Below are 16,482 nucleotides of genomic sequence, written 5' to 3'. Positions count from 1 at the left end.
CTATGTGAATCCCTGAGATTGAACTCAGGTGATCTAGGTTGATGTTGGAGCCTTTATCCTCTGAACCATCTTGATGGCCATTTTTTTCTTCGTTAATACCACTGTTTTTCTCATTCCTTTTTTGGCCTAGTTTGGACCATTTTTTAGTATGCTCCAGTATCAGGGTTAATTCAATCAAACCCATGATGAAAAGATGACAGAAAGTTTGTTTATGGATAGAAACTGTCACATAGCATACTTTGTTCTATAGATTTAGAAAAAAAAATGTGTAGATTTTTTTTAAAGTTAAGTTGCTTTAAGTTAAGCAGTTTCACAAAGAAAAATTCACTTCAGAGCAGAAAGGATGGGATATTTTTATTTTAAACCTATAATGGTTAAAAGTATATGCTAGTGGAGACTATTAGGAAAGTAACAAGCAAATAGGAACCCTAGAAATACATCCAGCTGTGCCTGGCTACTCATTCTGTGATAGAGACTTTACATTTTAGCAGGAGAAAGAAATGCTGTGGAAGAAGAAGAAAGTGTCACTGTTTTCCCTGCAGTCTTTGCCCTCAAAATTAGGTGCTAACACTCCTTTGCTTTTGTAAGACATTTGTGATTGAGTTCATGTAAGGCAGTATAAAGTATTTGAATTTTATTTGGGGGCTAGGGCATTATATATATATATGAATTTATGACCCATGTCTGTGGGATTCCCATTGCCGTCTTTACTGAGGTGTTTAGTTGAAGAGACAAAGCTATGGTTATCATTGTTGCACTTCCTGAGTTTATCTGGTTGATTTTCTGATGTGTTATTTACTTATAGAAGTTTTAATTAGAAGGTTGATGATTCGCTTCTCAGGTGAACTACTTTAAGCTCAAATACATCTTTTTTTTGGGGGGGGGTGATATTGCTATATATCAGAAGATGTAGAGTACCTGGTTCCCTACCAGTGTTGGTACTGAAATCAGTTCCTTGTTTAAGGGCTGTGACAGTCTAATCCTTTCTTTGAAATTGTCTCAACTGGGTAACACTATTCAGATACTTTCTTATTTGGAGGTGTGTTAATTGTTTCTTTTGGGGGATGGGGTCTGGTTACATAGTACAAGCTGGCCCCTAATTCACCATTCTCTCCTGCCTTGGACTTCAGAGTGCAAGCATTATAAGAATGTATCACCACAGGGGGCTAATATTGTGCAGCTGTTATTTCCTAACAACCGCTTACCTCTAGATAAAAACAAATTAATAATCCTTGCCTAAATCATTATTTTCACTTGGGATTATAAATAGCATTTTCCAAATTGTCTCATTCTGTCTATGTCGGGTGGCATTGTTCTGTAAACTCAAGAGTTTATCTTCAGCTGCCCTACTGACCTGTAACATTTCCTCCTGGGAAGGCAGCAAAATGATGGTTCCTATTCTATACCAATTTTCAAAGTAAGAGTTGTTGAAAACATCAGCTTCAAATTATAGCAAATGATGCTTTTTAGTCTTTTTATTTGCTAAATAGCTTTGTCGACCTGTAAGGTTTTTCCCCCTAAATGTGGAGTTTCAGTTCTTTATAGTAGTTATCCCTTTTGCATTCAAATTACACTGACTTTAACCAGGGACAGGCAGCTTTTTAGTATATGAATCTGGAGCACATGAAAATTCTTGACCAGAGAGATAAAAGTGTATTAATAGTGTGTCATGTAGTCACAGGAGCAAAAAGCCCTGTGTCAAAATAGAGGCCCCAATTACAGCTTTGAAAAACTTCCAGTGTTATTAGAAAAACCTCTCAGATAGAGATTTCTGAGTTCTTTTCCATTTTTCAAATTTTTATGTGTGTATGTGTATTTACATGTGTGTTTTATGTGTATGCATGTATACAAAGCCTAGTGATCAAAGTCTGCTGTTTTCCTCAGTTACTTTTCATCTTTTCCTTCCTCCCTCTCTCTCATCCTCCCTTTTTGAGACAGTTTGTCACTGGACTTGGAGCTTACCAATTGGCCAGCAAGACCCAGAGATACTCTAGTGTCTACTTTTACAGAGCTGGGATTGCAGATAATCACCACTGTACCCAACTTTTTTTTTTTTGGTTTTTTTTCAAGACAGGGTTTCTCTGTGGCTTTGGAGCCTGTCCTGGAACTAGCTCTGTAGACCAAGGCTGGTCTCGAACTCACAGAGATCCGCCTGCCTCTGCCTCCCGAGTGCTGGGATTAAAGGCGTGGGCCACCATCGCCCGGCTGTACCCAACTTTTTATATGCATACTGGGAATCTGTACACAGAACTTATGTTTGGGGACAAGCACCTTACTGACTGAGCCATCTTCCTAACCCTGTTTTAAATTTTCCACAGTATCTTTATGAAATTGTCAGGAATTACCATTAAGCCAATACCCAGATTGTTTCTGTCTTGAATGTGTTGATACTTTCTAGCTCTATTTCTATTTGTCATGTTTGAATTTGTATTCTGTGTACTCAGAAATTTTTTAGTTTGGTGTTATGGCAAGTATTGAATTAAAACTTAACTCCTTTAGGATAAGGAATTTTTTTAATATTTAATATACAAAAGGCAACTACACAGTTTCTAAACAACTACCTCAAGAATCATCTGTATAGCAAACACATAATAAACATAGAAAGCAAATTGAACTTTATATCTGTAACCATTTCTGATTCTTTTTAAATTCAAAACATATAGACTAAAACCTTAATTGTTAATATGCAATTTCATATTAATGATAGAAGTTGTTGATAGTTATTTTCTCTTAGACATTTTTTAAACATACCTTTTATACATGTAAACAAATATTTCACATTACTAATATCAACATAGTCTAACTTAGAGTTTCTGTCACTTGATTATTTTTGCACCTTATGAGTAGATGAATAGAGATTAGTGGTAAAGGCTGAAGAAGATGCTGACATTGTTGATAGGAAATTTGTCACCTCCCTCTACCAGCCTTAGAAACCCAAGCTTGGTTTCTAGTGAACATGCACTTTAAAAATAGGAAACTAAATTCTACTAGACTCTTCAAACCTGAAAACCTGAATATAATACTGTTTGATGCTAATAAAATGATGTAGTTTTACTTTTCTTAAAAATATTATATATGTATTGTACATAATTCATACTGGGAGTTTAATGTGTCCTGAGAAACTTTTAGTGCTCCACAGTGATAATGAACTAATAAATTATTTTTAGCAACTTGTTCCATCAGTAGCTAATAACCACAGGCTGTTTTGACTCCTTAACAGTCGCTCCTGGAGGCCCATGATATTGTGGCATCAAAATGTTATGATTCGCCTCCCTCAAGCCCAGAAATGAATAATTCTTCTCTCAATAATCAGTTATTGCCAGTAGATGCCATCCGTATTCTTGGTATTCACAAAAGAGCTGGAGAGCCATTGGTGAGTAGATGAGTCACTGCTTTCTTAGATATGAAATGTCATGCGGCCCAGTCCCAGCTCCTGATATGCTATTGAAACTGTGCTCATGCTTATTTTGTCAGACTTATGGCCTTTGTATGAATACACAGCAGATGATCTGTCAATCATGGAGCCTATGAAACGCAATCAAAATGAAACCTTAAGCTTACTTAGAAGCTATAAATATGCCAGTGGGAACAGGAAAACTGTTAAAACTGTTTGATTTCTTCCTAGCCTTTTAGAAATGATGTGTTTGCTTACTAACGATAACACCAAAACAAGGAAGAAAGTCGTTACTCAAAGTTGAAGTAAAAGGGGCTCTATGAGGTAGTGGAGTTAACTACTACATCTTACAATTGTTTTATTTGTGGTTCCTGAAAACAGTGATGTGGCAAACATGAGCAGTCAGGAATCACTGTTGCTTCCTGAAGCTCCGTTTGTCTGTGGACCACAGCTGGATTTGAAGGGTTAGCCCATTTGCAGTCATGATCTGATGACACATTTCCACTGACTTTATTGACACTGGATAGGAAATAACATGGGAAAACACTTACCTGGTTTCAGAATTATTTTATTTGTATTCAAAATGTTTACATATTTATTCTTATTGAGATAAAATCATTGCTTTTTTTATAATTTCCTCCAGGGTGTAACATTTAGGGTTGAAAATAATGATCTGGTAATCGCCCGAATCCTCCATGGAGGAATGATAGACCGACAAGGTCTGCTCCATGTGGGAGACATCATTAAGGAAGTCAATGGACATGAGGTTGGAAACAATCCAAAGGGATTACAAGAGCTGCTGAAAAATATTAGTGGAAGTGTCACCCTAAAGATTTTGCCAAGTTATAGAGATACTATTACTCCTCAACAGGTTAGTGATATTTCCTGAGTGATTTTAAAAACACTTCATTTTTTTTATTATTCTATTTGCTAGATGCTTAATTGTTACTATTTTGTTTAAAAGAGTTTGTCTTGGTAGACTTTTACATTTTTATATAATACTATCTTAGTATTATAAAGGAAATAATAAAACATTGGTTTGTGAGCATTATGAACCCTGCTCATTATGAAAAAATGAGCATTATTTGGGTAGTCTACAGGTAGGTGTCAGACTTTTAAGTACAGTTGTTGAAAGCATTTTTGACTAAAGCATTTTTGACATCTCTTACCTCCAGGTTAGTGTTCTTGTGATATGTTAAATGGCAGACAGTGCCAGATAGATTAGATTAAAGATGATCCTGGACACTTAGTTTTTCCCACATTTCATATATATTTTAGGTGAAATGAATGAATGAACAGTAGAATGTGCTAATGGTAGAGATTATTTCGATCTTTTGTAATGGTTGCTCTTGTTGTAACAATAATCCTAGTACTTCAGAGATTGTAAACAGAAAGACCCCAAGTTTGGAACTTAAGCTGGTGAGAACTCCCCCCCCCCACCAAAAAAAGAAAAGATAGAGATAGATAGCCTTCTGTTTTTGAACCGTTCTTTAGGAGATAGGATATTCTACTTAATCATGATTTTCTTTTATGTATAAATTAGACCTCTGAAAATAGTGAGTGTGGCTGAAATAAAGGTAAGATGTCCGTTTTGTATGAAATAAACTTAGATGTCCATTTTGTATGAAATAAAAGTAGATTCCGTTTTAGTTCTTTTCTTTTGCTGTGATAAAATACCCAACAAAAAGCAAATTAGTGGAAAAGAGGAGTTATTTCAACATACAGTTCCATCATTGTAGGGAAGTCGAGGCAGGGACTTTCAAACAGCCAGATCCATCATATCTACAGTCAAGAGCAGAGATAAATTAATATATACATGCTGACCTATGTCTTTGCTTGTGCTGAACTTTTTTTCTCCATTACTACACAGCCCAGGACCTCCTGCCTAGGAAATGTTGCCACCCACAGCCCTTAACTTAAGACAACCCCTCAAAAGCATGTGTATAAGCCAATCAAGTATAGATACTTTCTCATTGATACTCATTTTTCCAGTTGATTGTAGGCCATCAGTTAAAACTAACCATATTACCTTACTTAATAAAGAAAAAAAACACTAGAACTTAGACTATCCCTGTTCTCAGACTGCTACTTTCCTCCATTTGCATATTTCTATTTGTGACAAAGAGACCTATTTGAATTTGAGTGTATTGAAAGAATAAGACATAATTTAAAAATAGCAAAATAATGATACATACTGCAATAATAAAATAATTTAGATTGTTTAACAAAATAATTATTTAAATGATAATTTATTATTTTATTACATATTAATTATAATGGGATGGTAATATTTTCCTCTGTGGTCCCAACCAGAAGTCTTATAATGAAATCATCAATATGTATTAGTTACCTTCTCATTCTGTAACAAATACTGAACAAAAGCAACTGAAGGAAGAAAGGGTTCATTTTGGTTTACAGTTTGACAGAACAGTTCATAATGCTGGGAAGATGATGCCAACAGGAGCTTAAGGTAGCTAGCTGGTCACGTGTCCACAGTCAGGAGCAAAGAGAGGTGAATGCTAGTACTCAGCTCACTTGTTCCTTTTTTATTCAGTCGAGGTTCTAAGCCCCTGGGATAATACCATTCACATTTACTGTAGATCTCTACGCAGTTAAAGCTCTCTAGGAGCACCTTCATAGATACTCCCAGAGGTGTGATGTTTCCATGCTGTCTCTCAGTCCTGTCTAGCTGTTGATGATCACACTGCGTGTATAATGGACTTTACAAGCAAAACAGCTCTTTGTTTCCTGTGTAAATTTTGTATTTGCTGACCTGAATAACTGACTTCAGTGAAGGACTTCTAGCTTTGGTTTAAGCATAATTTTTCCCCATCCTATAATTTCTTGATTTTACCTAATCTTTAGAACTAGAAAAGAATATTCAAGTGTGAAGTGTGGAGATTGGGTCCTATGAGCCCATGCAATAGCTTCTGGCATATCCTACTATGAAAAAGATCCTCCAACTGTACTCAAATTGGAATTTTTTCTTTCTCTCTCTTTCTTTTTAATGAACAGAAAATCATTATGTTTAAACAGTAATCATAAATCAAGACTGTTCTGGACAAAGCTTGGGTATCTAGAAGATGCTGTGTGTAAGGAAGGGTATTTGCCATTACAACTGACTTCTTTACTACCCTTACCCCCCTCCCAGCTACTGTGTTCCTATCTGTAGTCTGTTAACCCACAGTCAACCAAAGCCTAAAAATACTAAGTGGAAAATCCCTGAAATGACGCAAACTTTAAAATGTGCATCATTCTGATCAGTATGAGGAACTCGCTCTTCATGCTCAGTTCCACCCAGAACCTGAATCATCCCTTTGTTCAGAGTATTGTATACAGTATTTCTCCACTAGTAGCTTTCTCAGCAGAACACATGTGCTGGTATCGGTATTCAAGTGACTCCAACTGCATGTCACAACCTTAAAGCATAAGGACTGGCGATTCAGATATGCCAACCCAAAAGCATTGGCGTGCTTCCTATAAGTGTAATGGTAACAACTTTTAATCTAGCAAGAAAACAGAAATATTACTATGCTGAAGTTGCTAAGATCAATGGTAACAACAGATTATCTTCTGTCCATGGTATTGTGAAGAAAAAGAAATAGGCTATTTGACTGTCTCATCTAAAGCTGTAAGCTATGGCCATAGAGCATGTTAAGTGCATAGCTAACAGTAAGTTATAAAGTGTAGTACTTCTTAAGTTTAGGCAGTCACTGCAGATGTTGGATGTGTCTTCTGTGGAGAAGTGTGGAATCGTGTGCCTTGGATCCTACTGTAGTTCTTCTGTAGTCCCCCGTGAGGTCTCATTTCCACCCAAGTAAAAGAGCACATCATAACCAAAGGAACTCGCGATATCATAGCCAATTGTGCATTAGTGAAAGAAGTGTCCTCAAATGATTCTGCCATAGCAAATACTAAAGTTCTAGTTTTCCTTAGAGACATTAGGAATAAGCTGTATCTGATGTTAAAGTTTAGTATGTTTGCAAACCAAGGAATAGCAATCCACTAACATACAGACATCTGGCAACACACACACTTCACCAGGACAGAGCAGCTGACAGATATGCCACCCAGGATCTTAACCCAGCTTGGCACTGACAAACTACAGGCCCTGGCAGATGATGATGGCAAAGCACAACTTGCTGCTGGAGGAGGACGGTGATCTTGTTTAGAATTTTGATGAGGCTTCAAACAATGAAGCCCACTGAACTGACTCAACTTCAAGAATAAAATAGCAATGATTTGACTGCTTTAAAAACTTTCGTTTGGGATAGCATGAAACATAAATCCCTAATATCTTAAATTTCAAGATTCTTGGACACTGAAATTTTCAGTCAATTGTTGCTTATATTCAGTTATTTGTTTGATATTGACTAATCCAGAAAAGCCAGAAAGTAAAGTCTAAAATAAAGATAAATAAAAGTTTTGCCTCAGTGGAGTTAAGGAAAAAAAAAAAAGAGAGAGCGAGAGGTTGTCTTGCTTGGGAAAGCCAGGATAATGGGTTGAAATGAAATGAGAGCAGGAAGACTGGGTTTCTTTCTAATTTATGTTTTGGGTGGAAAGCCCATGGTTCTTTATTATGTAATTGACTAAATAAATAGATGCAGCTTATGTAACTCAAGTGTAATTTTAAAAGAATACCGTTTTGTAAATGTGACTATTCCTGTGCACTTGTGACACCATTAACACAATTGAGACAGTAAACTTACCTGTCACCTGAGTTCCATATATCCCCCTCCTGCTTCCTGCCTCACTCCAGGCAACTGCTGTCTGCACTCTGTCATCGTAACTTAGTTGCGAATCATCTCATCCTACTTTGGATTTCAGCTTTTTAAAGTATTTTTGTATTCATTGAGGATTTCATGTGTGCATATAATATATTTTGATTATATTCACTCTTCCCAGAGCCACCTCCACTCTCTCCTGATATTGTCTGCTCCATTAATTTATGGTGTGGGGCCTGGACTCTGCCTCCCTCAGAACCCTTCAGCTGTTGAAGCCTCCTCAGGCACAACAGAGGCTCATAAGGTCCTCCTCCTTCATGCTGGACTGTTGGCTGTATTGCTCCTGGGCAGGTCTTGTCCAGGTAGGCATGGCTGCTGAGAGCTCCTGAGTGCAGCACCAGTTCTGTCTTGTTAGGAAGAGCTGGTTCACGCTGGTCCTCTCTGACCTCTGGCTCTCACAGTCTTTCCACCTCCCTTATCCGTGGTGTTTCCTTGCAGGAAAAGGATATGATAAAAATGTCCCATTTGTTGCTAGACACTCCATAAACACTTAATCTTTGCTCTTTGACCGGTTGTGAGTTTTTTCTTTCACCACTGTGCACCACACAAACTTCTCTGATCAGTCTGAGAGCTGCACTAACCTGTTGTGATAGAGATTTGGCTTTATTAGGCAGTTTGATACCATGTCCATGTAGCATATGAGCTCCCTGACATATAAATCATAGAGTCGGGTTTTTTAGTTGTATGTCTAATTTGAAGGTCCTGTAGAATCTAAGAAACTAGAAATGAATTTCAGTTTTTACCTGGGTTCTTTCAGAATAAATTTGCATGATTTATCCACTTTGCTTACTTGTATTGGTAGTTTATACCTTTTTATTGATCTAGTATTTCATTGTATGAATATACCAATTTGTTTATGTATAAATTGCCAGGAGAACATTGTTGTTACTACCAGTTTGGGCTATTACAAAACAACTAGGGACTATAAATTCCCAGGGACTGAAAGAGTTGGTAATTTGGTAGTCATATGTAGAAATTTTAGAGAAAAAACTTCCCAGAAATGACCGTAACAGTTTACAGTCCCATCAGCATTGCACGAATTTCTTTTACTCAGTGCCTTTGTTATATTTAATTTAGTTTTAGTCAGTATAATAGGCATATAGCAGTAACTAATTGCAATTTTAATTTGTGTATCAGTACAGGTAAATAAGATTGACCATCTTATCATGTGCTTTTCTCCCATGCTTATATCCACTTAGATGAAGTCTTTTTGTCCTTGTCTATTTTATGTTGTTCTCTTGTTTGACTTTGGAGTTCTTTTGTATTCTGGTGCTGGCTAGTTTTATGTTAACTTGGCACAGCTAAAGTCATCTAAAAGGAGGGAACCTCAATTGAGAAAAATGCCTCCAAATATCAGGCTATAGGCAAACCTGTATAGAACGTTTTCTTAACTAATGATTGATTTGGAGTAGGAGGCAGCCCATTGTAAGAGGGGTTACCCCTGAGCTGGTGGTCCTAGATTCTATAAGAAAGCAGGTAGAGCAAGCCAGTAAGCAGCACCCTTTGTGGCCTCTGCGTCAGCTCCTGCCTCCAGGCTCCCACCTGGTATGAGTTTCTGCCTTGGCCCCCTCAATGGACTATGCTTCGGGGTATTTAAGCCATTTAATAAACCCTTTCTTCCTAAGTTACTTGGTTATAATGTTTATTCACAGCAATATTAACCCTAAAACACCTGCATACAAAATTGTAATTTGCAGAGATTTTCATCCAGTTTTCAAATTTATGATTATCTTTCCTTAGTCTCATGAGTGCTGGGATTACAGTCATGTACTGTCATGCCCAGCTATGGGTCCAAGTCCTGTTTATATGCTCTGTGGTCTACTAAACAATTTGAGTTCTTCCTATAATCTCTTGAAAATAGGAATATACTCTGTACAGTTTATGTGTTTATTTTACTGGTCTTGTTGGAACAGGTTCTCACTCTCTAGCCCACGTTGGCCTTGAAGTCGTGGGTAATCTCTTACCTTAACCTCCCAAATGTTAGGCTTATAGGCACAAATCAACACAATTGGTTGTACTAAGTACTGCTTGCTAATTGTTTCATATTTGCAATTTCTGGTTTTTTTGTTTTGTTTTGTTTTGGGTTTTTTGGGGGGGGGGGTTGGGGTTGACTTGGTTAGTTGATTTGTTCCAGTTTTGCAGCACATTGTCATGTTGTCCAGGCTGGCCTCCTATTCACTGTGTAGTTAAGCATGACTTTAATCCTTTTGCTATTTTCCAAGTGCTAGGATTACAGTGCATACCACACTACACCTGGGTGTTCTGGACTATTCTTAATTGACTTTTCTTCCTGTTCCGGGTTTTCGGCTCCTATTTTTTTGCATGCCTGCTCATGTTTGCTTTGTTTTGTTGTTGTTGTTAAATTTAAACTTTTGGAGGGTTTGAGAGTTAGTGTATGAAAACTTTATTTTACGTTATGTTTACCCTTCTTTGTTCACAGCCACCTCCTATGTCCTTCTCTGTACCCTCTTAAATATGTGACCTCCTCTTCCAACACACACAGCTTACTGAGCCCATCTTGTGGAGCTTTATGCACAGTGTTTAGAGCTGACCATTTGGGACTCCATAGCACATCAGGGGCTCTTGTCCTTGGAGATGACGGCATGTCTTCCTCGCAGCAGCCATTGACTGCCTGGAGCTCTTTGTATAGAGAATTTGAAATTTTTCCCCCATCATTGGCATGTGGGCTGGTATATTATCATTATGTAGGTCTTTTTTGGCCACTCATCATTGCCACAGAGTGCTCCTAATCTTTTGATATAATGAATAGTACAGTAGTTACTAGTATATAAATTACTTCTGATTAATATAACTGCTGAATCCATTCCCAGAAGTAGAGTACTAGATCAGAGGGTTTATGTCTTTGTAATCTTGGTTATTACTGCAAAATTCTTCTTCTAAGAGGTTAGAACATTTTTCCACCAGCCTGTTAGGAAAATCTCTATTAGCCCATAGTTTTATCTGCAAATAGTCTCAATTTTTTTTTCTAGTTGATAGGAATAAAGTGTTGTCCTAATAGAATTTTAATTTTCATTTCTACTCTTAATAGTTTAAGAATCCTTGCTTCAAAGCTATTGGACTTCCTTTTCTCTAATGTCTATTTTAAATTGTTGGTCATTCAGGTTTTCCTTTGATGATAAGAGTACAGAACTGAAATATTTTGTTCAGTGTTTAGTAACTTGAGAATGTTCAGTTGGCATTCAAAAACTATTAGTGCAGTTCATAGAATACAGTAAGTCAATATATTCTATTTAATGATTTTTTTTTTTTTTTTGGTTTTTCGAGATAGGGTTCCTCTGTGGTTTTGGAGCCTGTCCTGGAACTAGCTCTGTAGACCAAGGCTGGTCTCGAACTCACAGAGATCCGCCTGCCTCTGCCTCCCGAGTGCTGGGATTAAAGGCGTGCGCCACCACCTTTAAAGATTTTATAAAACTCCTAGACCAAAGGCTAGGATGACTGATTTTTCAGATAAATTTTACCAAAGTAAAACCAGATTTATCTGAGTTTTGGAACTTGAGGGTAATCTTCTAAAAGCAGTTTAAATAAGCCGAAGAATTAATGCCTTTTGGTAATCCTTTTACATCTGAGTTGGATATTGGCCTCTCTGATCAGGAAAATAAATGTTTGAAATTTAGAAAATGCTTTTTACCTTGCAAAGTATTATCCCACAACCAAGAATGATAAACACTCTCACTTAGATGACTTGAGGTTTTCCATTTGGTGGGCTTTCTCCAGAAGTAAGAAATATACTGCTATTTTTATAACTTCTCATGCAGTCCCTTCTTTGCCTCATGTCAAATGCCTATAACTTTTTGCTTGTGTCATTAATACTTCTTTATAGGTATTATAACCTGTGGACAGTTAATTAGGGAGGTAGTGGCTTTACCAAATGAGTGATGTACTAAAATGAGCCAGTAGCTTACTTATATTTTAAGTTGTAAGTTAAAAGTTTGTTTTCTTTATGCAATTGAAAAATATATTTTTAGAGTTACGCCAGTATGGAGAGGCATCCAGCCCACGTCCGTCAGGTATGCTATCATGTGAGAACGTTTTCTGGTATTCCTGTTGTTCTGTCTTAGCCGTCAACTAAATTTACCCCGATTAAACTTTGTCATCTTGAATTGTTCATTGCCAGAGCCTTAAGCTGCATGCCAAACTAATACTGTTCGCATGCTTGCTTCTTAGATACTTCTAAAATTTATCTTAGGAAAATATAGCTTCCTGGTTTGTTTAAGCATTGATTTTTTTTTTAGGCTTTGCAAAGTTGTTGCAGATGGTCTAGAGCTTTCTATCAAGATCACATATACCCAGAAGTTTAAAAATATCTTCCTATGCATCTTTCACATTTGGTAGTTTTTTTGAACATACTAATAATACAATATATGTACTTGTACTGTTTGAATATTTTGTTTGTTTCTAGTTGTAGACGTATGATACACATGAAAAGTAACATTGTTAGTTTGGCTATTTTTATGCATTTCTGCTTATTATAATTTTTCTGCTGATTAATGCTGAAATTTTTCTGTAAAATATTTGAATTTCTATAAATATGTATGAAGCATGTCTATTTTAAGAAAACAGTTGATTTAAACTTTTCATCAAATATAAAAAATGATTAATTAGAATTCAAATTAAATAAGCAGTATGTTGCAAGCTCTGGAGATCTTAAGTAACAGTGTAACTGGCAAACTTTTATTAATAAAACAAATTTTAGAGAAATGTGTATGTTTGGATTTAAATTGGAAAATAGTTAAGACCTTTCTAGTATTTTGTCTCTTAAGTAATTTAATGCTGATATAAATTTAAACATATAAATCATGATAAGGAGATATTTGAGAAAGTATTTTTCTCACTAGTTTTGGCAAGTGTAACTGATTAAAATACACTATTAGAAGTAAAACTGAGTTATTAATTTTTAAGGTTACTGAATATATTTCAAGTCTCACTTAAAGACGACCTTTGTTGTTTTATTTAGACTTCAAGGTGTCTGTGCACTCTCTGATAGGTCAGAAATCCATGTTTTAAACTAACTGCACCCACTGTTTCAGGATTTTAATTGCATTGACATTTACTTAAATTAAAAACTATGCAGTGTTTGTTGGGAAATCAAGTGAAAAGATTGGAGAAGGTGAAATAGAGTGGTTGTCACACTTATTGCTGTCAGTGTAGGTCTTAAGAGTGGTAGAGCAGTCACAGAAACGAAAAAGGAACTTTTAAAGTGCACAAAATTGTAATGTAGCATGCATGTATAATTTTCAATAATACCAAATCATTATATTAATATTCTGATAAATTGGTTTTTTATTTAGGAGAATAAGTTTTTTGTCTGAAATACTTAGTGTCTTTTACAATTAAACCACGGTGGTTTGGTTTCAACATCCAGTGCTTAATGTTGCACATAAGGCTTTTTCACTGTGCTGTGTTTTAGGTATTTGTCAAGTGTCATTTTGATTATAATCCATTCAATGATAACCTGATACCCTGCAAAGAAGCGGGACTGACGTTTTCGAAAGGAGAAATTCTTCAGATTGTAAACAGAGAAGACCCAAATTGGTGGCAGGTTGGTTTTATTCTCAAAAATCCCTCAACTACTTTTTGTGTTTTTAATCTTTGATCTGGCCGGTTTCTAAAAGTTTAGGAAGCATTTGTTTTCATGATTTTTCCTGCATGAACAGCTCTTTCTTTATGTCTGTTAACTTTGTGGACAGAAGATCAAATTGAGAGAGAATTTGTGAGTGAGTAGCTGTTAATGAAAGCAGACATAACCTGCCTGCGCACTGCCCCTGGTCTAAGGTGAAGCAGTTCTCTCACATGGGCAGTCTCTTTCAAATATGTTGTACACCAAGAACCTACTTGGAGTCATTGTTTGTCAATGTTTCCCAATCTGTTTTTGCAGTTGTTTATATCACTTGATAAACACAGTATTCAAAATTGAAGAAAATGACAAATAGAAACCTAGAACCTTTTCCATTCTCAGAGCTGATTATGGCCTCAGGGTGAAAGAAGAAAGGCTCCTGGACCCAGTACCAAATACAAAAGTAACAGTTGCTAGTAACAGGTGTTAGCAGTAGTGAATTAAATGACTTGTACAGAGGGATGGTCTGCAGGATAAGAACAGCCTTGTGCAGTGTGCCCTGCATGTAAATGAAGACAGTTTTAGTATTAAGTGCACCATGGTGAGATGACTAAGAAATGGGTTCAATAAACAAGAGTTTATGATTTCCAGAGGTTTTTACTGAAATACTTAGAAGCTTTCTCACTGTACTGCCTAAGGCTGATTGTTTCATGTCCCCATCCCTGGCCAGGTATCCCTGCTTTATTTTCTGTGCATGCCACCTCTTAGATCTCTAATCTCTCACCGTCATTTGAGTCTCTTTCTTCATTTTGACAGATTTACTCTAATTCTACTTTTCAAGGTTACTAAAAACTGAGAAATAGGTTTTTCTGTCCCTTATAAGGAAAAACACACAACACTGTGATGTGGGTAATTGCCGTTTAAAAACATCACTTGTTTGGGGGCTAGAGGGACGGCTTAGCTTGTTAAGAGTCATTGCTGCTCTCAGGGAGTTCCCAGCACCCATGTTGGGTTGCTCACAGCCTCCCGGAACTCCAGCTTCAGGAGCTCTGTGCACCTCTTCTAGCCTCTGGGTGCCTGCACTCATTTAATCTTGCACACAGACACAAACACATAAATTAAATATTTTTACTTTATTTTATACATTTTGATGATAAGGTTTTTGTGCTACTAGATGTTTTACCTATTTTAAATTCATTATTTTGGTATATGCAGATTCTTATTAGGATGAATTAAAATTTACCCTCTGTATTCCCAGTATCCTTTCTATTGATTTAGCATTGGGAAATAACAACATTCTAGGATTGAGTTTAGTAGTCAGTGGCTTGTAAAGGCTACTGGATGAGACGCCCCCTTAACACTTCTTTGTATAGAATAGCATTCTTGTTTCCTTTCTTCGACTTTGTCTCTGTCTCTTTCTTTCTATCCCTCCCGCCTTCTCCTCTCTCTCTCTGTCTCTCTCTCTCTCTCTCTCTCTCACACACACACATACACACTCTATCAATAAATGAAACATTTACATTTGAAGAGCCTGTGCATTATTGTTAATGACAGTTTCAAAACATCACTACCAGTTACCATACATGTGGTTCCTAGTATGGCAGTGTTGAAATGCTTTAACATAGTTCTATGAATTGAAAAGTTATTTTTCATATCAAACTAAATTTAAGTAGTCAGTAGTTGTCCTACTTACTAAACTATTGTCTAAAATTTTGGTCACTGAGATATTAATTTGATTCTAGGCTAGCCATGTGAAAGAGGGCGGAAGTGCTGGTCTGATCCCAAGTCAGTTCCTGGAAGAGAAGAGAAAGGCATTTGTTCGCAGAGACTGGGACAATTCAGGTGAAGAGCTGAACTCAAGAAACAGGCAGGGGCATGGCACACCTTTCTTTGCTTCTTTTTTTCTGAATACACAAATCAATTTATTTAAACTTCATGGAGAATTAATCTTTCCTGTGCATCTGCTTTTTCCTCCCTATAGTAAGTTTTGATCTTTTTCTGCCACCTACTGGTAGAGTATCAAAATTCAGTGACAAATTTACCCTTCCCTTAGGAGGTGATTCTCTTACCTCCTCATAAAACATAACTGGGCAATTTAAGCTAATATCTTGACATATCTTCTAAATTATACTGGTCTTGTCGTTCTTCAGGACCCTTTTGTGGAACTATAAGCAACAAAAAAAAGAAGAAGATGATGTACCTCACAACTAGGAATGCAGGTGTGTTTAAAATCCCTTTGAAAGATCAAAATAAATAGCTTTATTATTAGTTAACGTGTTTTAATCTCTGAATATGTAATTTGAAATGAATGCAGTTTATATTAGTGCCATTTACTGGGTCTGGCATGTGAACACATGATGAAATGTAATACAAAGAAATTGTTACTTAAGTCCTAACTTGAATATAATTTACAGCAGGATGAAGTTACTAGGATTTATGCTTGTATTAATGCAGGGGGAATGTTATTTTGTTATTTTCAATACTTACATAGGGCATTTCAATATAGTAATGTGTGTGACATTTCTAATGGACAGAGTGACTTTATGAAGGTATTAGAGTTAGGATTAAGGAGGACTATATGCTACCGTAACATTGTCAAGTGCAGATTTGCAAGAAACCAAATAACTCATCTAATCTAGTGAGAGTATTATAATAGTCTTTCTCAAATCTTTTAGGTTTTGAATTTTTTGAGAGAAGGTATTTCTATATGTTGAGGCTGGCCTAGAATT

The 16,482-nt window shown here is 36.4% G+C and overlaps 1 protein-coding gene across 3 annotated transcripts in view; it reads left to right on the top strand.

Annotated features, from left to right (window-relative positions):
• Mpp6 (membrane palmitoylated protein 6) overlaps positions 1 to 16,482 on the top strand; it is a 100,898-nt gene that overhangs the window by 59,888 nt on the left and 24,528 nt on the right. For 2 of the 3 annotated variants that reach the window (XM_013353560.2, XM_026788975.1), the window contains 6 exons: positions 3,221 to 3,373; positions 4,038 to 4,265; positions 12,165 to 12,206; positions 13,607 to 13,738; positions 15,496 to 15,595; positions 15,904 to 15,972. In XM_013353560.2, the coding sequence (XP_013209014.1) occupies positions 3,221 to 3,373; positions 4,038 to 4,265; positions 12,165 to 12,206; positions 13,607 to 13,738; positions 15,496 to 15,595; positions 15,904 to 15,972 (724 nt within the window). The remainder of the gene's footprint in view (positions 1 to 3,220; positions 3,374 to 4,037; positions 4,266 to 12,164; positions 12,207 to 13,606; positions 13,739 to 15,495; positions 15,596 to 15,903; positions 15,973 to 16,482) is intronic. The other variant, XM_005366620.3, reaches the window with a different exon arrangement.

This window comes from Microtus ochrogaster, unplaced genomic scaffold (assembly GCF_000317375.1).
Source record: "Microtus ochrogaster isolate Prairie Vole_2 unplaced genomic scaffold, MicOch1.0 UNK11, whole genome shotgun sequence".
Taxonomy (NCBI): domain Eukaryota; kingdom Metazoa; phylum Chordata; class Mammalia; order Rodentia; family Cricetidae; genus Microtus; species Microtus ochrogaster.
Note: the sequence above shows the minus strand (reverse complement) of the source record. Positions and strands in the feature narration are given on the sequence as shown.